Below are 27,709 nucleotides of genomic sequence, written 5' to 3'. Positions count from 1 at the left end.
CCCGGTGTGGTGACACGTGCCTGTGGTCCCAGCTATTGGGAGACTGAAGCAGGAGGATTACTTGATCCCCTAGAGTTTGAGGCTGCAGTGAGCCATGATCGCACCACTGCACTCCAGCCTGGGCAACAGAGTGAGACCCTGTCTCAAACAAAGAATTCTGGAAAATTAAGTAAACAGAGGAGATGGTAGGGTAAGCCGCAGAGCATAGGAATTGAGAACTATGCTTTGGGGCTTGGCGTATTTGGGCTTGACTCCAGCTCTGAGCCTTGCCAGTCTGGGTAAATGACTTAGTTTCTCTCAGCCTCAGTTGTCATATCGGTATAAAAGGAAAAGACATACTGTCTTCTAGGGCTGTCCTGCAGCTAAAGTATAATGTTGTATAAAAAGCACTTAGCGGCCGGGCGCGGTGGCTCAAGCCTGTAATCCCAGCACTTTGGGAGGCCGAGATGGGCAGATCACGAGGTCAGGAGATTGAGACTATCCTGGCTAACACGGTGAAACCCCGTCTCTACTAAAAATACAAAAACTAGCCGGGCGAGGTGGCGGGCGCCTGTAGTCCCAGCTACTCGGGAGGCTGAGGCAGGAGAATGGCGTGAACCCAGGAGGCGGAACTTGCAGCGAGCTGAGATCTGGCCACTGCACTCCAGTCCGGGGGACAGAGCGAGACTCCGCCTCAAAAAAAAAAAAAAAAAAAAAAAAAAGCACTTAGCATAGTATCTGCATGGTGGCAAAGAATCATATATCAAGCATATTAGCTACCATTATTGTTATTCCCACTGGTGGAATAAACACATTTACTTTGTATCTATAGAATAACTAGTGCCATAGATAAAACATTAGGAAAACTGCAGTCTGCCTTTTTGGGGACAGGAATTTATGACTATCTCATCTATTATACTTTATTTTTGGTTCTAATTCCCTCTGTATTAGGTCTGCAGGTTTGCAATAGATTTTAATAAGACAATGTACATTTTACATAGAGACCTCAGTGCTTTGAAGTTGATGATATCTCAGCTGCTATTGTTGTTCCCCTTGGACAGGCTAGCGACCCCAATGCATTTGAGCTGATACAGAAAATTCACACCCTGCAGAAGCGTCTCATCAGCAAGACTGAAGAGGTGGTTGAAAAAGAGCTGCTCCTACAGGTAGCATTTTTGTTTTCTGTACTCACTGTACAAGTGGATTGCCTTAGCACCACCATCTCCAGGACTACGTTCTTAGAATTAGTCAGTTATTTGGCAGCATTGCATGTCCCATATTTAACTGTAGATGGCAACAGTGACTCACACATAGAGAACAAGCACAGTCTGATTAATTGGTCTTTTATGTTGCGATCACTGATATTTCAAGAATTCTGGAAAATTAAGTTCAAGGCTAGACTTACTGCAATGGGTAATGTGAGCAGCCCCGCCCCCCCCCCACTTCTCTATAGTTTTATTTATCAGATTCTTTTAAACATTTTTCTTCATATCTTCACATAATGCAAAATGCTGTGATTTTGATTTTGAAAATAAGCTTTCTCATAGAGCACAAGTGATCTGTTCACATGAAGATTTGTGTGAGTGAAATGGAAGGAGAGATTTCTTTTTGAGGATTTCATGCAGTAAATTGTTCTGTAGCAATTAGGCCTGTATCTTTGCAAGGGCCAGCTGTCATCATCACCATCACCATCTTCCTCACCACCACCATCATCATCATCACTTACTGCATGCCAGATATGCTGGTGGCTTTACCTGCTTGGTCTCATGTCCTCTTTGCAGTTCAGGAAGCGGGTATGGTCATCCCCAGCTGATGGCCGAGGAAGTCAGGACCCACGAGTTGAGTGTGGATAAGAAAGTCAGCTCTTGAAGTTAGATGGCTTGGTTTGGAATACTGCCAGTTGCTGCGTCAGTTTAACTTCATTGTTCTTAGTCTGTATTATGGGACAATAACAGAACCTGTGAAAATGGATATTGCGAGGATTGAAAGAGTTTAGTATTATCCATGGTAACATGGTGTCTAATAATATTAGCAATTATTCATGTTACTTTGGATTCCAAAGCCTTTAATTAATTAATTAATTTTTTGAGACAGTCTTGCTCTGCTGCCCAGGCTGGAGTGCAGTGGCACCATCTCTATTCACTGCAGCCTCTGCTTACCAGGTTCAAGTGATTCTCCTGCCTCAGCCTCCTGAGTTGCTGGGATTACAGGTGTGTGCCACCATGCCTGGCTAATTTTTGTATTTTTAGTAGAGATGGAGTTTCACCATGTTGGCCAGCCTGGTCTTGAACTCCTGACCCCAAGTGATCTGCCTGCCTTAGCCTCCCAAAGTGCTGGGATTATAGGTGTGAGCCACTGTGCCCAGTCCCAAAGCCCATAATTTTAATCACTAGGTTAATATTAGTAGGAGTAGGAACTTCTATATATGAGTAAGAGGCATTTGCTCCTTTTGTTTTACAGTCTACCTTAAGAAAGATATTTACCCTAAAGGTGGGTATACAGTAAATAACCTTCCAGAATATCACGACACTGAATGGCCAACAGGGATTTTCCTCTTCTCTTGTAGATTACTGTGGTGGTTGAGGGAGTAGACTTTGGAGTCCAGAAAGATCTGGTGTTAAATCAGTTTCAACTCTTGATCATTTCATAACTTAAAGAGAATTACATACATTGTACAAATCTCAGTTTTCGCATCTGTAAAATGGAGATAATAATACCTGTTTTTCAATAACGGGAGGAAGATACTCTAATCAGAGTACATAGTTTGGATATCTTGTAAGGGTAACGGATTAGTATGTGGCACTGGGCTTTGATAGTCCAGAGTTTGCTGTGGCTCCCCTGATGCTAGCCATAAGTAGTTTCCCAAGTCTGTGCAGCTGGTAAGTGCTAGGGTGGGACTTGGTCCAGGCAGTCACTCCAGAGCTCACACTTTCTACTGCTTCACTACCTTGTCTGTTCTGTTATCACTTTGTTAGTTTTAAAAAGAACCAAATCCTATGTTTGCCAAGCATCTGTATTGTAAGTTTGTTTTATATTTCATGGACTGCTTTAACTTTATTATTTCCTTCCCTCTATATATCCTGGGTTTACTGGGTTCTTCTACCTTTTTAAGGTTAATGCTCAGATCATTGATGTTCAGTCTTCTCTTCTAATATAAATATTTCAGTTATAAAATGTCTTTCAAATAATGTATTTAGGGTTGGGTGCAGTGGATCATGCCTGTAATTCCAGCACGTTGGGAGGCCAAGGGGAGTGGATTGCTTGAGCCCAGGAGTTCGAGACCAGCCTAGACAACATGGCAAAACCTTGTCTCTACAAAGAATACAAATATTAGCCAGGTGTGGGGGTGCATACGTTTAGTCCCTGCTACTCAGGAGGCTGAGGTGGGAGAATTGCTTGAGCCCATGAATTTGAGGCTGTAGTGAGCTGTGATTGTTCCACTGCACTTCAGCCTAGGTGACACAGAGAGACCCTGTCTCAATAAAATAAAATAAAATAAAATAAAATAAAATAAAATTTAGTTCCTTTCCACAGGTTTTGATATGGGGAATTTTCATTTAGTCCTAAGTGTAGTATATTTTCAGAATTACTTCTCCTTTGACAATAAGTCTTAAAAAATATTCACTATTTCTCCTGATAATAATTAGGAGATATTTTATGATATTTTAGGATAAATAGAAGTGTATTTTAAAATTTCCAAATATATATGTATTTAAGTTATCTTTTACTTACTGATTTCTCACCTTTCTGCATTGTGGTCTGTATTATACAGATTTTTTGGAATGTGTTGAACTTGATTTGTGACCAACTAAGTGGTCAGTTTTTATACCCAACGCCTGCTGTTTGAAAAAGATATATACTCTCTAAATGCTCTGGGTTCAGTGTTCTCTATTTGTTCGTTAGATCAACCTTGTTAATTGTATTGTCCACATCTGTACTTTTCCTAATTTTCTGTCTGCCTAATCACTGAAAAAAGTTTGGAGATTTGTCTATTTCTCCTTCTTTCTGTCATTTTTTGCTTTAAGAACATTTTAGATCATGATAAGGTGAGTATAAGATTACAATTTTTATTTTTTCCTGGTTGAATTGCTCCTTTCATATTATATAAGAACTCTCATAATAATATTTTTACTTACAAATTTGCCTAGTATTAACATAGCTCAATCAGCTGGATTTTGAAAAGTAGTTTTCCTATATTTTTACTTTTAAACTTTTGGTGTCTTTGTACTTTAGGACAATCTCTTGTAATTAAAAAAATCTTATCTTTGTCTTGGTGTTTAGTTTGTTTATTGATAATTTTAGGTTTATTTCTACCTTCTTATTTTCCCTGATTTTTTTGTAATGCTCAAAAAAATTCTATCAGACTGAGTTTTCCTTATGTTCTGTTTTTCCCGTTTACCGGTCTCCCTGCTAACCATTACTACCTATTCCCATTTTAGTTTTTCTTTTACTCAACAGTTACCACCACTCAGTATAATATTCTCTGTCTCTGATTCCCCTAAATACATATCTTAATCCTTTGTTTTTCTTTTTCATGGATTCCCTTAAAAATTCACCATGCATAGTTGACATCAAATCTAAAGTCTAAAGTTGATCAATATCTTTCTCCTTCTTACAAACAGTGTAAGAATTTGGAATGCTTTAACTGCAGCTACCCTGCTGTTTCCAAAATCAGCCATCACCACTATTATGTTACAGAATCAATTTACTAAGATTTACCAAGATGTTTACCTGTTCTTTTGTTTTCTATTTCTATGTATCTCCAATTCCTTACTTCTGGCTTTTTGAAGTATATCCTTTCATAGTTCTTTAACCAATAGATTTTTTTCAATGGTTAACACTCTCCTTTGCTTGTCTAAAAATGTTTTAAATTTGGCCTTATTTGTAAATGATTAACTTGAAATCTTATTTCTATTTGCACTTTGAAGACGTAGGTCCTTTGTGTCCCCAGCTTCCAGTGATGTGATTGAGAAGTCTGCTGTGCATCTAATTGTTTCTGCTTCTTTTTAGGTGACTTGCCTTTTCTTCTGTTTGATAGTTAGAGCTTCTCTTTGCCTTTGATGTTTCAGAGTTTCAGAACAGCGCATTTGGGTATTAATTTAGTTTTGCTTACCATGTTCAGAACACACTCCATTTCCTGAATCTGAGGATTCCTGTGTCTTCGAATAGTCTCTGCTTTAGTGTCTTTATTCACTGCTCCTGGAAGTCTTATTAGAATTACATTGGGTTTTCTTATTCTTTTTTTCCTATTTACTGACCTAGTTGATGTTTTTCTTGTCTTTAACTCTTTATGTTACATTTTCTTAGCTTTATCTTATTTATTTATTTATTGACATGGAGTCTCACTCTGTCACCCAGGCTGGAGTGCAGTGGTGCAATCTTGGCTCACTGCAACTTCTGCCTCCCAGCTTCAAGCGATTCTCCTGCCTCAGCCTCCTGAGTAGCTGGGATTACAGGCACCCACCACGATGCCCAGCTAATTTTTGTATTCTTAGTAGAGACAGGGTTTCGTCATGTTGGCCAGGCTGATCTCGAACTCCTGACCTCAAGTGATCTGCTGGCCTCAGCCTCCCAAAGTGTTAATCTTAATCTTCTTGTCTACCAATTCTTTCAGTGTGCTTATCTGCTAATAGTCAATCCATTGAGATTTTATTTTCAATTATTTTATTTTTATTTTCTAGAGATTCTTTTTCACATATGCCTGGTTTTTCACATATAAATGTAAAATATAAAATTAAAAATTTTATTTTTATTTTCTAGAGATTCTTTTTCACATATGCCTGTTGATAGTTTCTTGATCTTTTCTTATGTTTTACATCCTTCCTTTATGTTCCCAATTAATTCAAGAATTTATTTCATAGTCTTGATCTGAGTGTTCTATTATTGAAGTTCTTGAGGGGTTTTCCTATTTGTTGTGACTGCTGACTTTCACTCATGGTGGATTTTTTCTTTCGTATTTTGTGATTTCGGATTGTGAACTCATTTTCAGAAAGCCTTTATTTGGGGACTTGGGAATGGTTTAGGTTAAGGAAATGTCCATTCATTTGTTTCTGCCAGGTGCCTTAGAAGATATCACTTGCTTAGAACAATTTTTTTTAATGTTGAATTCTCACCTTGGGCTTCTTGGACTACTTGGCTAACATATACTAGAACCTCAAACACTTGTGACAAAAGATCCATGGATACAAATTCTTAGGGAAGCAACTTTTTTTTTTCCCACCCAGAGCCCAGGAGAATTACTTAGGTTTTTAATTGTGGTCTTGTGGTCTTCCTGTCCCAGTGGGTAGATTTCTATCTGTTGTATCTTTTCGCCAAGGGTGAAACTTTTAAAAGTCATTAACTTTATGTTGAGGAATCTTAGTACTAACACCCGCTTCACACAGGGCCAGCACCTTATCCTTTGCCTCTTGTGGCCACAAAAATCCAAGCCCTTTGTTCAACTATCCCTCAAGGGATAGCTGCAATATATATCTATTCACTGTTCTAACATGCAGTTCACACTTTGATTTTGACACTTGAGCAAACTAATTGCAAACTCTGTTTTGTGATTAAAGCTCATGCTGAATTGTTTTACTCAGCATGTCTAATGCTTTGTAGACATTAGTTTTCATGTTATTTAGTCTGACATATTGCCATAAACAGAAATCTCTTATTTGCTTGACTCACTAGTTTCTTCATCCATAAGTTGCGGACAATAATATACACATAGAATTGTGTCAGTACACATAAAAGTTTAATAGAATGCTTAGTTCTCATTAACAATGTTATTAATAATACTATTGTTAATATCATTAATTACCAACACAGTTTTTCCAGGCCTCCAAAGTTTACTGTCCTGTCTCAATCCCTTTTAATCAATTCCTTATTTAGAATTTGGAATGGTTGGGCTGCCCTGTGCCTGCTGTGATTTTTCTCAGCAGCTTGCATATCCCCAGACAACAAGCCTTGTTATCTTGCTGAAGCCTCAAGTGTTCTACAGGATTTGACAGTTTCTCAATTTCATCTTTTTAAATTAAAATATTAGAGAAGTTCTGTCACTCACAACAGAACATTTTGCAATTAGGAAGACTTTGGGTTGAATTCTTCTGAGTTTCACAGCAATTTTTAAATAACTGTTTGTTACGTGGTGATAGAGAGACCCCATTATTTCCAACCAGCAGGTATGATGGAAGCTTATTTTCAAGCTCCACTTGCCTGTGAACTCTTTGAGGAGAGGTACTTCCCAGTTCACCTCTCTAATCTCAATGCCTGATACTGTACTGGGCACACAGATGCTCATTATAGATGGACCAGCTCTCTGCCTGGGCAACTCCTGCCCACCCTTTAGGTCTTAGCTTAAATATTTTTTCCTTAGGAAAACCCCTTTTCCTAGGTTAGGTGTCTCAGTACAAGTTCCCATAACTTGACTTCTTCCTTATACCACTCATCATACTCGTAATTAATGAAGTAATTGTAATTAATATGTAATGGCTCTTTCCTGTTAGACTATAAGCTTCACAAAGGAGTTCCAGTGTCTGTCTTGTTAATCATCACATCCCTAATTTCTCATCCACAAATATTTGTCTAGCAATTTATTAAAGGTTGGAAGAATTGTGGTCCTTCAGGAAGTGGTATGTTGCAGTCATTTAAGTTCTGTCTTTGAGCTCTCTGAGAGGTGGCCTTTGCATTTTTTTATTGACTTCTGACTTTGCAGGAGTCTGGAATTTACTGTGGGTTTATGGATCTATAAACTTGATGCAACTTGTCAGTGTCCTTTTTGTTTGTGGAGGCAGGCTGATTCATGTGGGTCTGCTCAAAGTTCTTCCCTTGCTTGGGATTAACATGAAAATGGTTCTGGAGACTAACTTTATAGCTTCAGTGGTAAGATGGAGATGTCTGTATTCTTGCCAGAATTGGAATCTAAGGTATGGATGGGAAGGATTTCTTTTCTTCTGCTCACCAAGCTATTCTCCCCTTCAAAGAAGCAGGGGCAATGGAAACGTACTTGAAGCATGCTTCCTGGTGGCCTCTCCATGCTGTTGTTGCTTCATTTGTTCCTCATCTCATCTGAATCCTTCAGGATTAATGACTTCTTTTTTTCTTTAAAGGCATCTGTGGGATAAGACAGGCATATATGCCTTGAGTAACTGCTATCTGCTACCTGGGTATCTTTACATCATCATCATCATCATCATGGCATTCCTAATAATGGGCATACGTCATGATAGCATTGGAGTAGGAAGCTCTAACCTCTTGCTAGAGGCACTTAAAACATGATGAACACTCAGAGCGGCTCAAATTGTTTCTTCAAAATGCTTAAATACGGGGTAACAAGTTTAAATGCACTTACCCTCAGGGCCAGGCATGTAACAAGAAAAGAGTGAGGTGGATTTTGCATGTCATGATCAGAAACAGCAACTGGTAGGCACCTCATGGTCAGAGGCCAGTGGGAGTGGTGGGGATGGCAGCACGTGGCGGGCTATGGGCCCCAGTCCTAGGAAGCATCCCTAGGAAGCAGCTAATCCCACCCCAGCTAACTGCAGGCTGATGTTGTCAAATCTTTAAACTTTAAAGAGCTGGAAATGTAGATTTGTATGTTCAATATACTGAGCTTTAAACATTGACAGTCTTAAAAACACTCCCAGAAACAAGTTTGCCAACCATCCTTGGCCCACAAGTGAATAGTTTACAACGTCTAGCTTCAAGGCCTGGGAGAGAAGGAGACGTAAAAAAAAAAAAAAAAAAAAAAAAAAAAAAACAGCAGCCACACAATTGGCTTTACTAGTTTTGATTTCTTTAATCTTGTTCTTTGTTGTGATTCCTTGATAGACTTTCAGAGCCCAAGAATCAAAAGGGAAAGAAGGAGGGAGGAGAAGGTTCAGGCTGTAGGTGCTATGCAGCAGCAATCAGAGGTGAGCAAGGCTGGATTCTTCTAAGGATGTGAACAGAGAGGCAGAGAAGCAGGGGCTGTGTTCTGTGGGGCAGAGTGGGTGGGCTTCATGCAAGATGGGCTTTCTTAAGATGCCTTTTGTCTTGCCGCTAATAACTCTTGATTTTATTTTATAAACTCTTCTAAAACAGAAAAGGTCTTCTCTGAATTGTTAAAAATACCAAGGGTTGTCTCTGAACACTCCCCACCCCCATGAATGGGCAGCAGGAATACTTTGTATTGCCAGCCTGCCCACCACAGTCACTGAGCGCCCGGAATTCCGGGGTCAATGACACAGACCTGGTCCCAGCCTTGAAGGACCTCTTAGCTCTGCAACCACAGGGCAGTGTGCCAAGGGCTCTGATACTGGGATGCTACGGGACTCTAAGCAAGGCTCTGGAGTGGACAGGTGTCTCAGTTTGGGTCTCTTCAAATCAGACACTGAGACAAAGATTTGAGGTCTGGGCATTTGGGAGGCAGTTGCAGGAAGCTGGAGTCGGGGAGCAGGAAAGTGAGATGGGGAGGGAGGAAAAGCCAGTGGGTGGAGGGGGAGGAAGCAGATCACCCCATGGACATCTGAGCTCCAGTACCACTGAGATTCCTCTGAGGAACCACACAGGAAAGAGGGTAAAATTGTCCATCAGAGAAAAGAGGACTGGGCATTTGTTCAATGGTTCCCATTCCCCACCAGTTGAGTTGCCTCTGGGGACATCGAGCTGCTTCCAAAGGCAGACTGAGGGGGAGCCCTGCCCTGAGGCAGAAACACTGGCACCCATGCACCTGAGGTGGAAGCTGCTAGAGCATTCTGGGAACTGTGGGTCCTCCCAGTGCACCAGGCATGTCAGCTCAAAATCATGAAATTTAGGGCTGTGAGGAGGAGGCTCAGGGTACCACAAGTGTCTGCTACATGAGATCAGGTCTCCTGGCAGGTCCTGGGGACTACCAACCAGGTAGACCTCTTTACTCACTCAGTGATTCACCTAAGGTGTGCATTGCCAATCTGCCTTTAGAAAAGGAGGGGCGTTTTCCCAACCAAGTTCCCATTAGACCTCCCTCTATTCTACCCACCTGCTGCCATTTCAGTTACCTGCCAGGAACCAGATGACATGATCATACTGTAGTTCATGCCCTGAGTGTGTTCTAATGACAGCAATCCTTTGAGTGCTTACTATATGCCAGGCACTGTGCTTTCCCTATGCACAGGCAGCAGCGCATGGTGGTGAGTACACAATGACTGTTAGCTTGCCAGATGGTGGGGGTGAAATGATGCATGGTCCACCTGCGACTCATTTTGGGGAAAGGAAACAAGCTTGACCTCCTAGACTGATAGAACTGGATCATCCTGCCCAGAAAATTTTATTAAAACGATGAGAATACTGAGGCATTTTCCCTTAATGTGTGGAAGTAGTGATGTATTACTAGAAGAGTTAATTACATTGGGGGGGGGGTTTGATGAGTGGAAGCGTACTACCTAATGAACAGTGACACTGAAATGGTCCAGGTGAGAAAACTGCCTTGGTGTAGTTCAGGTTCGTGTTGCTTTAGCAAATTGTCACATGCGTTCTTTTACATGCATCTAGAGGCCTAGGTAATGGGCATATCCCTCAGAGATATAAATCATGAACTGAACTGGAAATCATTGCTTCTTTGCTGGCATCTGGGTCCTGCCTTTTCAAGGTGAACTTTCCCTATAATTTAATTTTATGACTGACTGGATGGAAGTCTGGTTTATTTAACTGTAAAATGGCTTGAATGATAGGAGGGTTTGAATGGATCTGCATGAATTATTAGCTGTGCAGAGGGAACAAACCTCCTATAGCTCATTTTTATATAATCCTTTCATAAGGGCCTTCAGTTTTCTTGATCTCCTGATTATCTTACATTTGTTTAATGTTTACACTGTGTTAAACATTGCTCTAAATGCTTGTATAGGTATTATCTCATTTAATTGTCACAACAACCCCAGAAGAGCACACCAGTCCCCTTTACAGGCAAGGGAACATGCGGCCAGGAAGACCGAGTCTTTCTACCAGGGCCACATAACAGGTACCTGGTGTAGCATTGAGTCTTATCTTAGAATTCTGCTTCCAAAGGCTCTTCCTCACCACAGGATGTGGTGTAGGAACACCATGGTCATTGAATTTATGGTATACAGATTGCCTTGGTCATTCACAGAGAAAATTCACCTTTCTCACTGCATCTTGAGCCTTGCTACACCAAGCATGAACTCCAGTGGCACTGGCATCTCTGAGAGCTCTTTAGAAATGCAGGATCCCTGGACCCCCTAAGGCTTAATGAATCAGAATCTGCATTTTAAGCAGGTCCCCAGGGATTCAGGTTACTGTTTCAGTCTGAGAAACACTCATGCCCTAGAAGTTGGTTTCTTTGTAGTAGATTGTCATACTCCAGAGCAACAGCTGTGGTGCTGGTGGGCCCAGGATGGAACCCCACACCTCCTAGCTACCAGGCACGTGGCCTGGTCTTATTGCTTAACCTTCCTACGCTTTACTCTCCTCTGAAATACGGAGCTCGTCATTTTATTAGCATCCTTTGGTTACTGTAAAGATTAAGGGAAAGAATGACATAAAGCACTTAGCAGAATGCTTGAGATTTGGCCAGTGCTCAAGAAATACCATTATTTGTAGTTTGGAGGATGATAACTTCACCCTCTGGCCCTGGCTCTTAAACTCCAGGGACTGAGAATATCTAGGGGTAACCAGACAAATGAATGCATACAGAATTTCAGGGATGTTTTAGGATCCCACAAACTCTTGAAGGCTATTGACATTCGTATACAAGTCTAGAGTGTTTCTTTGTTGACAAGAGACATGACAATACTTGGTCCTGTTTGATGGTAGCCCAGATAGATTTGGTGGAAGCTACAGAGAATTTTGAAGAGTAGAGGGAAATGGCAGTCACTGCTCACTTCGATTGAATGCTGAGTACGTTCAGTACTCAGTGTACTCTGTGCTGCCCTGTGGTGAGCATTTGCTTTCACTACAGCCACTGGAAGCCCAGATGAGGCTAATGCTGTTGTTTCATTTCTGAGAGAAGGGAACTGAACTTGTTCAAGAGCTCACAGAGGAAGGAAAACAAAACTTGCCCAAGAGCTTATGGTTAAGAAATATCAGAGCTGCAATGATAAACCAGGTTTGGGTAAACTGTGGCCCACAGTGGGCTGTATCTGGCCTACCACCTGTTTTTATATGGCCTGCACCAAGAATGGTGTTTATATACTTAAGTGGTTAGAAAAAAATCACAAGGGTAATATCTCATGACATATACAATTGTGATGAAATTTGAATTTCAATGTCCAGAAATAGTTTTATTGGCACACAGCCAGGCTCATTCATTCACGGAGCATCACGGTTGCTTCTGTGCTACAGCAGCACAGCCGAACTGTTGTAAAGGGACTGAATGGCTCACAAAGCCGGCGCTGGTTGCTCTCAGGCCCTTTACAGAAAGCATTTGCTGACCCCTCTTAGAAAGTTTAGTCATTGGAATCCAGGACAGAGCCCCTCAGCACTATTCTTTAGTGCCTCCCAACAGAGCCACTCAACATTCCATTACCATGACTTCTTTGTTCCCCCACTTCAAATTCCAAAGTAACTATTCAATTAAGGAACTGCTTTAAGATCTGGAAGGCAGAATTCTAATAGCATGGCCCAGTTGCTGGTACTGTAGCCTACACTAAACATAATTCTTGCCTGCTTTATTAGTGGATAACTCGGTGGTCATCCTCCCCAAAGCTGGGCTGAAATAGTTGAAGATGCTCCCTCACTGGACAACGGTGTGGGACTGAGAGGTACAGTGTAAGACGAAACCACTGAACAGAAGCCTGTCTGTGGGTTTTTGCTCTGTTCTAAAGTCAAGGGGTAGAAAAATGAAATGTGAGGGGAAAATAGCTTCTTCAGAGCCTTGATGCTCTCGTCGAAGGACACTTAAAGTGCTGGGAATGGTTGAGGAGGCTGTGTGCCCATCGTGCTCCTGGGGCCTGCTTCTCGGCTGCCACTTCTTTCTGGGGTTTCCGGGAATGCCTGCTTTCCTGCACATGCTTCTGCATGCCAGGGAGGATGGAAGGAGCAATTGGAGGCAGGCTGTTCAGAAAACAGAATGCCAAGGCTAGCATAGATGTCCTCCCTGTAGCTGTCTGCAGGGCACGTTATGCCTCTACCTACTTGATTTGTCCAAGACAGCCTGAGTATGAACATTCTCTGAGGGTGGGTTCAGGTCACACTGCTCATGATCCTGTAACACTCCAGCAACACTTAACCTTTGATGGGCACATTTTCAAAGTGCTTTCCTTGTATTGTATCTTAGTGGTTCCCAAATGCTGATCTGAGAGCCAGGAGAAACAATATAGTCCCAAACACAATATTCATTGGTCTGTAACAAAATGAGCACAGTAAGAACTGTGTAGCATAAAGCTAATTTTACTTCTCTATTTTAGGGACTGTTCTTTTATCTGTGTCCTTTCTTTTTACTTTTGAAAATTCATTTTTTGAGATGATATTTTCTTGTTGTTTGTGTGTTCCTCTCCTTTATGAGATTATGGTAAGAGGCCTGATGATTTTCTGTTAGTCAGGAGCATGGATCCTGTGTATGTGGTGACTTTGTTGCTTTGTTAGACAGGGATAATCATGCCAATCTCCTAGCGTTATTGGGAGATTATATGAACATATGTAAAACATTTAGAATAGTCCCTGGCACATAGCAAACACTACACTGTTACCTAAGATTCTTTCTTTTTTGTTTTCATGTTAAAAATTTAGCATAAGAAGAAGTTGGCAAGACTATGATGGTACCTCCAAGATTTTGGAGGAAATATATAGGTCCAAGAAATTCAAAATCTAGGAACTGATACTTTCTGTCTTAATCTTTGCAATAGCCCTGTTTTACAGATCAAGACACTAAAGCTCAGATAGGTTTATGGACCCTCAGAAAGTGTAAGAAAAAGGATAATAGTGCAGGATTGTCTAGGACTTTGGTCTCTCTTAAGGGAGCAGGCTTTTAATATGTAGATGTTTGGGGACTTTCTTTTTTTTTTTTTTTTTTTACAATTATGTTCAGCTTCATTAAAGTGAACAAGTTTCTCAATGTGTGTTCTTTCAGACTTGCCTAGGTGTACTTAATATGCTCAATTATCAAATGCCTTCCTATTACCTCTCAGTAGTTCTCTCTAAATGTGCCAGGAATAACTTCCATAGCATTAGAGTCCTTCAAGCATTATTTCTTAAAAGAGATTGGTGCTGGTAAGCTCGACTAGGCAGATAGTTTAAAAACCGGTTTATACCTTAAACTGTAAGTACCTTAAACACTTGTCATTTCAGCCAACCTAAGGAGAGACGCAGATGACTGCCGGAGTCCAGATCTTCAATTTGGTTAGCAAGGGTCTTGTTCAAGTTATGTATTTTGAAACAGGTGGTTTTTCTGCCTATCAGATACTATGCTTATTACTTGGGAGATGAAATAATCTGTATATCAAACTTCTATGACACATAATTTACCTATATAACAAATATGCCCATGTGCTCCTACAACTAACATAAAAGTTAAGAAAAGAAAAAGAGTGGTTTTCAAAAGGAGTATCTTGATTGACTTCCTTCTCCACCTTTCCATTTTCTTTTTCTCTTTTTAAACATTTTTTTATATTTGATTTTTTTTTTTTTTTTTTGAGACAGGGTCTCACTCTGGTGTTCAGGCTGAGAGTGCAGTGGCATGATCACAGCTCACTGCAGCCTCAAGTTCCTGGGCTCAGGTGATCCTCCCACCTCAGCCTCCTGAGTAGCTGGGACTACAGGCTTGTGCCCCCACACCCAGCTAATTTTTTTGTATTTAGTAGAGATGGAGTTTTGCCATGTTGCCCAGGCTGGTCTTGAACTCTTGGGCTCAAGTGATCCGCCAACCTTGGCCTCCCAAAGTGCTGGGATTACACGCACGAGCCACCGAGCCTGGCCTCATCCCTTCCATTTTCATCTCAATTTTAAGAATTAGGATTGAGACATTTTAAACTGTAGGAAGTCCACAAAATAGTGGATCTGACGGCAGAGGTTCAATTAATAAAGGGGTGATGTATATTAAGTGAATAGTAGATATGGAACCTTAGCACTCATCATGTAGAAGCACACACCTTCTACACCCATGACAAGAAATGAATTTCTGTCCAACTTTTCACTTGTTTTACTAGCCCCCTTCTAAGACTCCTTTTCCCTTCCACCTCCCCACTCTCTCAAGAATGGAAAAGGAGGCATTGCTTACCTGGTTGGTCACAGCCTGAGACTTGAGCCACATATTGCTGATGGCCCAGGCCATTATGTGCTGTATATCCCCTGCCTATGTGCTGAAGCTCTCTTGCTCTCCTAGCCTGGGCAAGACCCACTATGTCCACCGTCCATTCCAACTCCTCTCAATCTTTGACTGGGTGGGTAAACCTTATTGGGTCTGCTCTTTCTGGCCATCTGAGATTCAAGGAAGGCAGAATAGGTCTCCTGGTACAGGAAATTCCCAGCTCAATAGACTAAAGAAGGCTTACACAAGGTGGTATCCATAGTGATTAGGGGATATGACTCTTGAGCAAATCAGGTTCATGAGTCCAAAGCTCACTCATATTGCTGTGTGACCCAGAGCAACTTACTTAACTTCTCTAAGCCTCAGGTTTTGATTTGGAAGGTATAGGTAATAGTAGTGCCTATCACATAAGGTTTTAGTGTGAATTAAATACGATCATCTTTATCAAGCACATAGCTCAAGGATTGCACTTAATACATGTTAGCTGTTGTTACCATGGTATTGTACTTTAGACTTAAATTTTAGGCTGGGTGTGATGGCTCACGTCTATAATCCCAGCACTTTAGGAGGCTGAGGCGAGTGGATCACCTGAAGTCAGGAGTTCGAGACCAGCCTGGCCAATGTGATGAAACCCCGTCTTTACTAAAAATACAAACAATGAGCCAGGTGTGGTGGCATGCACCTGTAGTCCCAGCTACTTGAGAGGCTGAGGCACGAGAATCGCTTGAAGGTTGCAGTGAGTTGAGATCACTCCACTGCGCTCCAGCCTGGGCAACAGAGTGAGACTCCATCTCAAAAAATAAAATAAAATAGGATAAAATAAAATAAAAATTTTAGAAGAGACTCTAAAATACATAGTAGCTTATAAATGACATAGCTTGACTCAGCATTTCATATGTGAACTCATTTTCAGGAATAATTGTATAGACCTATCTATTCTTAGAGCAGTCTCTCACTTTCTTTCCATGGTGTCTGACCCTGTGCCCATGAGTTAGGCCTCTGTGATAGCCTGAGTATCTGTTAGCTTTTTCTGTATAATAAAGCACTCCACAATTTAGTGACTTAAAACAATAATCATTTATTAGGTGGTGATTCTGTCAGTTGGCAATTTGGGCTGGGCTCAGTTGGCTTGTTTTTCTGTTGGGCTCGCCTGGGCTCATGTGTACTTTTTCAGCCAGCTGGTGGATTGGCCCAAAGCTGGTTTATCTAGGTGGGATCATTCACATCTACAGTGGTTGGTGCTGGCAGTTGGCAAGAGGGCAGGAGTGACTGAACCACCTGTCTCCACCAGCCTAGCCCAGGCTTATTCTCATGGTAACAGCCTTAGAATCTCCAAGGCAGCAAGAAAGGGCAAGCCTCAATATGCAAGTACTTTTTGGGTCTCCATTTGTGTCATGCTTAGCAATGTCCCATTGGCCAAAGCAAGTCACATGGCCAAGCCCAGAGTAAATGTGGGAGAGGACTATCCAGGATCGTAGGTACAAGTGGCTCTTGTTCAACACTGTACCACAGTCTCCTTTCTTGGAGTTTGAGTAGAGATACTTTGCATTTAATCATCAAGTGGTACAAGGTTTCTTAAGTTTTATTTTAATTGACACATAATAATTGTACTGATTTCTTTTTTTTAATCCTTTGTTGTTGATATGGTACTTTAATATGCCAGCATCTGGTCGCTACCCTTGGATTTTTACTGCTGACATGTTTCTCTTTCCTTTAATCTTTTATTCCCTTTATTTAGGAAATTATGGTTTGCTGTAGGACATAGTTCTTTTTATAGGAGAAACAGCTGTGATGTCATAACTGAGTACATTTCCTTAGCGATATGCATTTATCCCCATGCATTTGGAAACAAGAACCACCATCCATTTGTTCATTTTTATTTTGGTCTCTGACTTCATATTGAATCAGAGCAAATATGTGGACCAAAAATATATTAGTTGATAAATTAGTCTTTTAAGAAGGTAACATTTACTATTTTCTTTTGATTTATAGTTTAGCTGTAAGAAGTAAGGGTGTGTTTAAAAATATTTTTTTCTATTATAAGGGTCAGTTTGAATTAAGTTGCATAAAACCAAGTGAGATGCAGAAAATTATGTTTCTAGTATCAGAAACAATTCAAGTTTTTTATAAGAGTGGTGCTTAAACAGGAGTTTTTTTTTTTTTTTTTTTAGAAACAAGTAACAATAATATGGCCAGTAACTGAAAAAGGAAATAAGTAGATTACTTAGAGTCCAAACAAAACGTTTTCAATAAAGAATTTCTCAGTGGAACATTTAGGTTGTTATTGAATCTGTGTACAATTATATCTTACTCCCCAAACAAAACAGATTTTCAGTGATAAATGTTTTTGGACAGCAGCAAGATTCAATTCAGTTTATTTCAACATGAGGATTTATTTGTGAAATTAGAAGAAAATAGTTGCCAACAAGGACCTAGGGGAGTCCTCTCTATTTTCAGCTCCTCTGTTGGTGTTTTACCCAGAAATATCTTAGAAACGGAGGTGCTTCTTACAAGGATAAGAAAAATTGCAGGTGGAGCAGAAATTAATTTGTATTTATAGTCCAAACACCTACATGAATCCTTAATCTGCTTTTTTATGATTTTAGGGGCATTTATAGAATCGTTGAGATTGGAAGAAATCTCCAGTGGGTCATCAAGTTCCCTCTCCTTATAATGGCAGTGCTGATTTTATTATCTTAAAGCAGCTCTGATAGATGGGTGTCAAGTCTGGCTCATGTTTCATGCATTAAAAAATGTATATTCCCTACTCTGCATGTATTTAATGTGTAGGAAACAGCCTGGGAGCTGCCTATATGCCTGGGAGTCCTTTTCTGAGTTCTTGACACACAGCCTTCTCTGGAGCAGGTGCCAAATCTGTAGCATATTAAGCGTTATGTTGATACTATCGGCCTCAGTTTGCTTTTGGCTTCTGACAGTTTGGAACGCTTCCCTCCAATGTGTGTAGGGGCCCAGTGTGCTATCTGTTCTGAGATGATAATAGGTCATTCCCTTTACATCTTTTTGTCCTGCACACCTCCAGAGAACTGCCTTCCCGTAAATTAAGAAGCCTGCTTGGCAGACTAATTATGAACCAAAAAGCATTTTGGGGTATCTATAATATCTATAGAAGTTTATGAGACACAAAGGAATAGGACATGGTCCTTACCTGCAAGAAATTGATGATCTATTTGAGAAGATTTCTGAGGTATATTTGGGGAGAAATGAGACTGATCTCCAGGAGCTGTGTGTGAAAATCCAGATCATTACTTTACAGTTCCATTCAGTGAACAATACACAATGACACCTAAACATGTCATTCTGGATACGGACAATAGGGAGGGCCTAATTATGCAGTAGAGCCACTGTCTGGGACAGTATATAATGAGGTGTTGTTCTTTAAAACTGCTGTGCATACCAAAAGGATAAGAGCAGGTGAGATGAGTAAGAACTGGCTTCCTCAAGGACAGAGAGGACATGTTTGGGCTGGGCCTTGAGGTGTTAAAATGACTCATCCAGTTATTGCCTAAAAACATACACTGAGGCAGGATGGCACAGTGGCTGAAAGCTGAGACCTATTTTGAGTCCTGGTCTTACCAATGACTACCTCTGACCTTGGGCAAGTAACTAACCCTCTCAAAGCCCCAGTGACTCCAGCTGTAAGGCAGCAAGAGGAACAGTACCTGATTCATAGCGTTGCTGTGTGCATCACATGAGCTAACTGATTTAAACTGCCTAGGACAGAGCTAGACACCCAGGGTAAGAAGAAGAGTAACTACATGTGATGGTGGTGGTGTTGGTGTAGAAAAGGCCCATGGAAGCACATGGGCAGAATATTAGAATGTTCTTGAAGGGGGTACTTTTGGAAACAAAGGAAAAGGGCATTTCAGGCTGAGGACAAATGAAGAGTCAATGTTCTGAGGCAGAGGTGAGCACATCTGGGGTGTGGGGATGTGGTTGAGTAGCAGGAAGATATAGCTGGCTATTTTGTTTTGGAAGGTACCTTTAGATATATTTGGTGGGACCAATTATATGTCTTAGAGACCAAGCATAGGCATTACCCTAGCTCCAGGAGACAACTATGCACTCTAATAGTGACAATGACCACAACTCCCACAGCTGCAGCTAACAGGTCTTGACCGCCTATTTTACTGTGTGTCCAATCCTTTATGTTATGTATGTTATCCTCATAAGAATTTTAAAGTATTAGACCAGTTTTACAAATGAGGAAGCTGATGCTCAGAGTGATAAAGTAACATGGCTAAGGCCACACAGTATCCCGTGGCAGAGCTGGGGGCCCAAACCCATGCAATCTGTGGTGAGAAGTGACTATTGTGTCCTAGCCAAGGTTGGTTGGCTCTCTGGGCCTACATTCTGCAGGAGATTAGCCGGTCGAGTGTGACTCGGTAAAAGTGACGAGGAAGAAGACTGAGGCCAGGGACTGGGGCTAAAGGAGCAGATAAGGAGCAGCTGTGATTTGGGCCTGAGGTACTGAGGGTATTGGTAAGGGACAGGCCCTGGGGAGGAGAAGAAAGGAGTAGGAGAAAGGAGCAAATCCGTGAGATCTTAAAAAGACCAACATAGGCTGGGCGCTGACTCACATCTATAATCCCAGCACTTTGGGAGGCCGAGGTGGTGGATTGCTTGAGCTCAGGAGTTTGACACCAGCCTGAACAACCTGGAAAAAACCCTGTTTCTATAAAAAATACAAAAATTGGCTGGATGTGGCGGTGCTCACCTGTAGTCCCAGCTACTTGGGAGGCTGAGATGGGAGGATCACCTACCTGATCACCCTTGACCAGAGGTTGAGGCTGCAGTGAGCTGTGATGGTTCCAGTGCACTGCAGTCTGGGCAACAGAGTGAGACCTTCTGAAAAACAAAACAAAACAAAAAAGACCAGCATAGGGGACTTGGAAATTGAATCCCTGTGAAGGTCAAGGGAGGAGGGTCAAAGGTGGCTTTCAGTCTTTCTTCCCGGTCAGTGATAACTCCAAGGTTGACAAAACCAATTTGCTGCCTTGGGGACCATTCACCATACCACACCCCTACTCCCACACCTCCTTCCCCTCCCCCCCACCTCCTTCCCCTCCCCACTTCTATCATCCTCTCTCCCTCCCTACTCTTCCCAACTATCCAGACTGAAGCTTGAACCTTAAGACTCTTTAAACTTTGATGAACCCAGGCTGAAAACAAAACAAAACAAAACAAAAAACAGGGAAAGAAAATCCATGTTACAAAAGGCTGCAATTTTTTTTTTTTTTTTTAAATCACAGGAAAACTAGAGACTCCAGTAATCCTTTCGTTCCATTTCACTCTTCCAGATTGTGCCTCTGATAGAGATTGGCAGTTATGAAGAAAGACATTTTCACCCCATTACATGTTCCAGTTGGTTATTGCCAGCCTGTTGAGAACTATTGATTTTTGCATACTTGTTTGTATCCAACATATCATACTAAATAGCTTCTCAGTTAATTTTCTCGGGTTTCTAGGTATGTAATCATACCTTGTTTAAGAAGTGATTATTTTCCTCTTCCTTTCCAATAATCATTCAATTTGTTTTTATGTCCTCACTTATTGCTTTGTTTATAATATCAGTTATTTAAAAAAATTAGTTGGAATAATGAAAATGATGTTGGGTTTTAGAAATCTGAGAGGTTAACAGCAGAGTGAATGGCCAAGAAGCCACTGCAGAGGAAGTGTGCTGTTACAATGCCCAAGGAGATTGAAATGAAGGAAATTAAAATAGTCACAAGAGAAAATTGACTGGCTTTGTTATTGTGGACAGGTACAAAAGATGACTTTCAGGTCTTAAGTCCAAAGTCGGTGGTCTAATTGACAGTCATTAGGAACTTGGCTGGGTTATTAATATGATTTGAAGTTTATTTCAATCTATTCATCTGAAAAAAGGTGAGAGGATGGAAATTAATTAAAATTCTCAGTTTATAAAAACAGTTCCAAGAATGTAGATTCAAAATAAATTAGCAGGTATATTAATTTTCTTCAATATTGTCACGGTCTGACTCTTAATCTAGTGAGAGACAAAAATATCACAGAATAATTACAATTTATAAAGGTTTTTTTCTAGTTGACAAAGCAATTTTACATATATTGTCTCATCCGGTCTTCAGCAACTCTGTGAGATGGATGTTGATGGAAGGATCTAACATTTGTCTGACAAGTTATATTTTGCAAAGCACTTCTACCCACAGCACCTCATTTAGTGCTCACACTGATTAATTTCTAACACGCACTCACAACATTTACCTGACTGTGATTCTCTAATATAGATTTTCTTTTCTGTCTCTGAAAATGAAATTCCCCACAGAGAATATGCACCCATGCCTTTCTGTGCTCTAAACCGCTCTTCATTTTTCAAAATTCTGTTCAGCTAGGACATTATCTTTGCCCCTTCCCCAGAAGCACAGAGGTAGAGCAGGGAGAGACTGAGGAGGGAGGACCCAGCCAGGTGGCCCTTGGCTGGTCTATATAGAGGTGGGGTGTGAAGAAGCTCCCTCAGCAACATTGAGGGTTATGGAAACTTTGGTGTGACCTTATCGTCTTTGGCTTTTTCCTAAAGTGGGGATCGTAGAGAAACTGGCTGTTGTGTGCGAGTGGGTAGTATGCTGTTGAGGGGATGACATTTCCTATGCAAACACATGTAAGCACATGGAGAGGCTCTGTATTCCTTGCTTAGACAAAACTACGTTTCTGGATTTTAGGAGAAGGAAGGAGAAAGCTCATCTGGTTGTTTGCAGGATCTGGCAGTGGACTGTGTCTGATTTTGCAATGGAACTCAAAGGCTGGTATCACAAAGGCCAAGGGAGGAGGGAACTTCCAGGAGGGAGTAGGACATCACTGTCAGCATCCGCCAGGAGAAGCATAATCGAGGGAAGGATGTGCCCACAGGGAAGTCGCTCACTGATGTCCTGTGAGAGTCCTGTTCTGGGAAGTTGTTGGGGATGGAAGTCTGGCAGCCAAGGGCCCCAAATGAAAGAGATGTGAAACAATGGGGACAACAGACTTGGGTTACTTGTAGGAGACATTTGACTATGAAACATTGGAGGGAAAAAATGTAAAAACACAGATATAAAACACAAATACATTCTTGTAAAAGATTCAAACGATTTAGAAACACAGAATAAGCCATGCAAGACCTCTTTTTGTCTCAGTCCCACTCCCTGAGTCTAATGGAGGGATGCGTGCTCTTCTGGTCCATGATAAACATTTTAGAGAGGGATGGGATGACAGGCACGAGTGCAAGGAGCAAGCCCAGGAAAGAGAGACAAGGGTCAAGATAGGAATGCATGTTTGCGAATGTGCCTGGGGATAGTATGTGTGGATTCATGTGCATGGGTGCGTGTCTGCATATGTTGATTCACATGCACATACTAGGCAAGAGGATGAAGGCTACCAGCTCTTCATGTGAGATGGTCAGGAAGGCGGAGAGAGTTTAGGTAGCACTGGTGTCTTGCAATGGAGGTTGGGGTCACTTAAGGTATCTTTTGTCTGCTTAGATCAGGCCATTTGCTGAGCAAGTATGTTGGAGGAGAGACTGGGGTCCCAAAGATGGGTCTGAAGAGGCTGCTGGAGCAGACACTGTCCAGGTGTTCCCAAGAAATGGACATGAGAATTGCTGAGCAGAGAAAAGGAATGGATCAAGACACAGATCCACTGATTTTCTTGAATTTGTAGCAGCTCCATTCTGTACAGTTCTGCGTTGCCCTCCAGCAGCACTGTGTGGCCAGGGAGCTGAGTGATTGACCCCACAGTAGGAGACAGGTAGTGCTGGGATTGTGCATGGCAGTTGTCACAGAGGTTGGGGATGAGGGGGTGGCAGGTGCTGTGGGGGGCACTCAGAAACATTTGACTCTGCAGTTGAGGAAGAGGAGGGAGAGCAATGAAACCAGGCAGAGGCTAACGTGCTGGTGCAGTGGGAGGGTTGAGTGGAGTCCTGGTGGCAAGGGCAGAGAGCAAAGGAGTGAGCCAGCCTGCATTCAGAGAGGGAGACCTTGGAGCTTGAGCATTCCAAAGCCAGCCCTTGAATAAATGACATTCGTATTCAACTAGCTGTGGAATTTCAGGGGTAATATGTCAACCAGATAAAGGCAGAAAAGCATGCCAGTGTCTACTGTGGCATATCAGCTCCTGTCCCCCAAATTTGTTTATCGATATTTCCTTGTTAAGGATCCCTTAGTAAGTGTCACTTCTGAAATTGATGTGTATTTGGAGAAGCCGCAATTCCTCTTTGATATTGAATATTACTGTCGCTCTCTGATTTGTGAATTCTTTCATTCTGTTAGGTCTCGCCCAAATTCGCTTTCTTCTAAGTAAAAAACAACTCAAGGTACATGTTTATACCATCCCTCACTTTTAAAAGATGAAAACTGATCTTTTCATCTGTTGAGCTACTACTTACCTGGGTTGACTCTTGGACTAGGCATAGAATTACTACACTTTTGCATTTGAGGCTCCAGGCCTTGGCTGACTTGGACAGAACACAAATATAAACTCATTTTTTTTCCCCCTGCAGCCTTTCCTCTTCTGCCTGCTCTGAGGGTTCTGCTCTCTCACTGAGGGCTCTGGCTCTCTCACTGACAGCCCCTCCTCCCATTCAGGGAGGGGTCTGCCCCTGCAGAGTCGTTCCCTTGGCTTTTCAGGTACACAATCAGGATAGCAGTGAGGGGTAGATAGATGGGCAGCACATGAAAGGAGCTATTCTAGAGCTTTTGAAGTCAAGAATGTGAAGGTGGCTGCACATGGTGAGGGAAGGGGGGTTTTAAGTGCTGATGTGGATCATGTATCCCCTTCACAATAGTCGAAAGACACGAATGATGTACTTAAGTTAGCCTGAAGTTACTTGTTGGTTGCTTTCTTTGCCCATGATAGCTCTCTGTGACTGGACCACATGGGTCTTAGTGTCAATGGGACTGTACTAGAATCATCACTTTCCAGTCAAGAGTAGACAGCATTAAAAAGGGAGCTGCCCTAGGACCACTAAAATCACACAGGCTGATCCAGTGATAGTCCACGGGGCAACAGAAACACCAGGAACCTGAAAACAAAAGGTTGTTTTCTTTTTTTTTTTTTTTTTTTTTTTTATTATACTTTAAGTTCTAGGGTACATGTGCATGACGTTTATATCATGTATAACTCCCCAATGCAATCCCTCCCTCCTCCCCCCTCCCCATGATAGGCCCCAGTGTGTGATGTTCCCCTTCCCGAGTCCAAGTGATCTCATTGTTCAGTTCCCACCTATGAGTGAGAACATGCGGTGTTTGGTTTTCTCTTCTTGTGATAGTTTGCTAAGAATGATGGTTTCCAGCTGCATCCATGTCCCTACAAAGGACGCAAACTCATCTTTTTTGATGGCTGCATAGTATTCCATGGTGTATATGTGCCACATTTTCTTAATCCAGTCTGTCACAGATGGACATTTGGGTTGATTCCAAGTCTTTGCTATTGTGAATAGTGCCGCAATAAACATACGTGTGCATGTGTCTTTGTAGTAGAGTAATTTATAATCCTTTGGGTATATACCCAGTAGTGGGATGGCTGGGTCATATGGTACATCTAGTTCTAGATCCTTGAGGAATTGCCATACTGTTTTCCATAATGGTTGAACTAGTTTACAATCCCACCAACAGTGTAAAAGTGTTCCTATTTCTCCACATCCTCTCCAACACCTGTTGTTTCCTGACTTCTTAATGATTGCCATTCTAACTGGTGTGAGATGGTATCTCATTGTGGTTTTGATTTGCATTTCTCTGATGGCCAGTGATGATGAGCATTTTTTCATGTGTCTGTTGGCTGTATGGATGTCTTCTTTTGAGAAATGTCTGTTCATATCCTTTCCCCACTTTTTGATGGGGTTGTTTGTTTTTTTCTTGTATATTTGTTTGAGTTCTTGGTAGATTCTGGATATTAGCCCTTTGTCAGATGAGTAGGTTGCAAAAATTTTTTCCCATTCTGTAGGTTGCCTGTTCACTCTGATGGTAGTTTCTTTAGCTGTGCAAAAGCTCTTTAGTTTAATTAGATCCCATGTGTCAATTTTGCTTTTGCTGCCGTTGCTTTTGGTGTTTTAGACATGAAGTCCTTGCCCATGCCTATGTCCTGAATGGTACTACCTAGATTTTCTTCTAGGGTTTTTATGGTATTAGGTCTAACATTTAAGTCTCTAATCCATCTTGAATTAATTTTCGTATAAGGGGTAAGGAAAGGATCCAGTTTCAGCTTTCTACTTATGGCTAGCCAATTTTCCCAGCACCATTTATTAAATAGGGAATCCTTTCCCCATTTCTTGTTTTTCTCAGGTTTGTCAAAGATCAGATGGCTGTAGATGTGTGGTATTATTTCTGAGGACTCTGTTCTGTTCCATTGGTCTATATCTCTGTTGTGGTACCAGTACCATGCTGTTTTGGTTACTGTAGCCTTGTAGTATAGTTTGAAGTCAGGTAGCGTGACGCCTCCAGCTTTGTCCTTTTGACTTAGGATTGTCTTGGCAATGCGGGCTCTTTTTTGGTTCCATATGAACTTTAAAGCCGTTTTTTCCAATTCTGTGAAGAAACTCATTGGTAGCTTGATGGGGATGGCATTGAATCTATAAATCACCTTGGGCAGTATGGCCATTTTCACGATATTGATTCTTCCTATCCATGAGCATGGTATGTTCTTCCATTTGTTTGTGTCCTCTTTGATTTCACTGAGCAGTGGTTTGTAGTTCTCCTTGAAGAGGTCCTTTACATCCCTTGTAAGCTGGATTCCTAGGTATTTTATTCTCTTTGAAGCAATTGTGAATGGAAGTTCATTCCTGATTTGGCTCTCTGCTTGTCTGTTACTGGTGTATAAGAATGCTTGCGATTTTTGCACATTAATTTTGTATCCTGAGACTTTGCTGAAGTTGCTTATCAGCTTAAGGAGATTTTGGGCTGAGACAATGGGGTTTTCTAAATATACAATCATGTCATCTGCAAACAGGGACAATTTGACTTCTTCTTTTCCTAACTGGATACCCTTGATTTCTTTCTCTTGCCTGATTGCCCTAGCCAGAACTTCCAACACTATGTTGAATAGGAGTGGTGAGAGAGGGCATCCCTGTCTTGTGCCAGTTTTCAAAGGGAATTTTTCCAGTTTTTGCCCATTCAGTATGATATTAGCTGTGGGTTTGTCATAAATAGCTCTTATTATTTTGAGGTACGTTCCATCAATACCAAATTTATTGAGCGTTTTTAGCATAAAGGGCTGTTGAATTTTGTCAAAAGCCTTTTCTGCATCTATTGAGATAATCATGTGGTTCTTGTCTTTGGTTCTGTTTATATGCTGGATTACGTTTATTGATTTGCGAATGTTGAACCAGCCTTGCATCCCAGGGATGAAGCCCACTTGATCATGGTGGATAAGCTTTTTGATGTGCTGCTGAATCCGGTTTGCCAGTATTTTATTGAGGATTTTTGCATCGATGTTCATCAGGGATATTGGTCTAAAATTCTCTCTTTTTGTTGTGTCTCTGCCAGGCTTTGGTATCAGGATGATGTTGGCCTCATAAAAAGTGTTAGGGAGGATTCCCTCTTTTTCTATTGATTGAAATAGTTTCAGAAGGAATGGTACCAGCTCCTCCTTGTACCTCTGGTAGAATTCAGCTGTGAATCCATCTGGTCCTGGACTTTTTTTGGTGGGTAGGCTATTAATTGTTGCCTCAATTTCAGAGCCTGCTATTGGTCTATTCAGGGATTCAACTTCTTCCTGGTTTAGTCTTGGGAGAGTGTAAGTGTCCAGGAAATTATCCATTTCTTCTAGATTTTCTAGTTGATTTGCGTAGAGGCATTTATAGTATTCTCTGATGGTTGTTTGTATTTCTGTGGGGTCGGTGGTGATATCCCCTTTATCATTTTTTATTGCGTCTATTTGATTCCTCTCTCTTTTCTTCTTTATTAGTCTAGCTAGCGGTCTGTCAATTTTGTTGATCTTTTCAAAAAACCAACTCCTGGATTCATTGATTTTTTGGAGGGTTTTTTGTGTCTCTATCTCCTTCAGTTCTGCTCTGATCTTAGTTATTTCTTGCCTTCTGCTAGCTTTTGAATGTGTTTGCTCTTGCTTCTCTAGTTCTTTTAATTGTGATGTTAGAGTGTCAATTTTAGATCTCTCCTGCTTTCTCTTGTGGGCATTTAGTGCTATAAATTTCCTCTACACACTGCTTTAAATGTGTCCCAGAGATTCTGGTATGTTGTATCTTTGTTCTCATTGGTTTCAAAGAACATCTTTATTTCTGCTTTCATTTCGTTATGTACCCAGTAGTCATTCAGGAGCAGGTTGTTCAGTTTCCATGTAGTTGAGCGGTTTTGATTGAGTTTCTTAGTCCTGAGTTCTAGTTTGATTGCACTGTGGTCTGACAGACAGTTTGTTATAATTTCTGTTCTTGTACATTTGCTGAGGAGTGCTTTACTTCCAATTATGTGGTCAATTTTGGAATAAGTGCGATGTGGTGCTGAGAAGAATGTATATTCTGTTGATTTGGGGTGGAGAGTTCTATAGATGTCTATT

At 41.3% G+C, this 27,709-nt stretch overlaps 1 protein-coding gene across 2 annotated transcripts in view; it reads left to right on the top strand.

Annotated features, from left to right (window-relative positions):
• The window catches only part of CFAP58 (cilia and flagella associated protein 58), a 129,164-nt gene that overhangs the window by 64,371 nt on the left and 37,084 nt on the right, over positions 1–27,709 (top strand). For both annotated transcript variants that reach the window (XM_033183506.1, XM_033183515.1), the window contains exon 15: positions 1,041–1,145. In XM_033183506.1, coding sequence (XP_033039397.1) covers positions 1,041–1,145 — 105 coding nt within the window. The remainder of the gene's footprint in view (positions 1–1,040; positions 1,146–27,709) is intronic.

The sequence above is a fragment of the Trachypithecus francoisi genome, unplaced genomic scaffold (assembly GCF_009764315.1).
Source record: "Trachypithecus francoisi isolate TF-2019V2 unplaced genomic scaffold, Tfra_2.0 Contig01579, whole genome shotgun sequence".
NCBI lineage: Eukaryota > Metazoa > Chordata > Mammalia > Primates > Cercopithecidae > Trachypithecus > Trachypithecus francoisi.
This window is presented reverse-complemented; position numbering and strand designations above follow the sequence as displayed.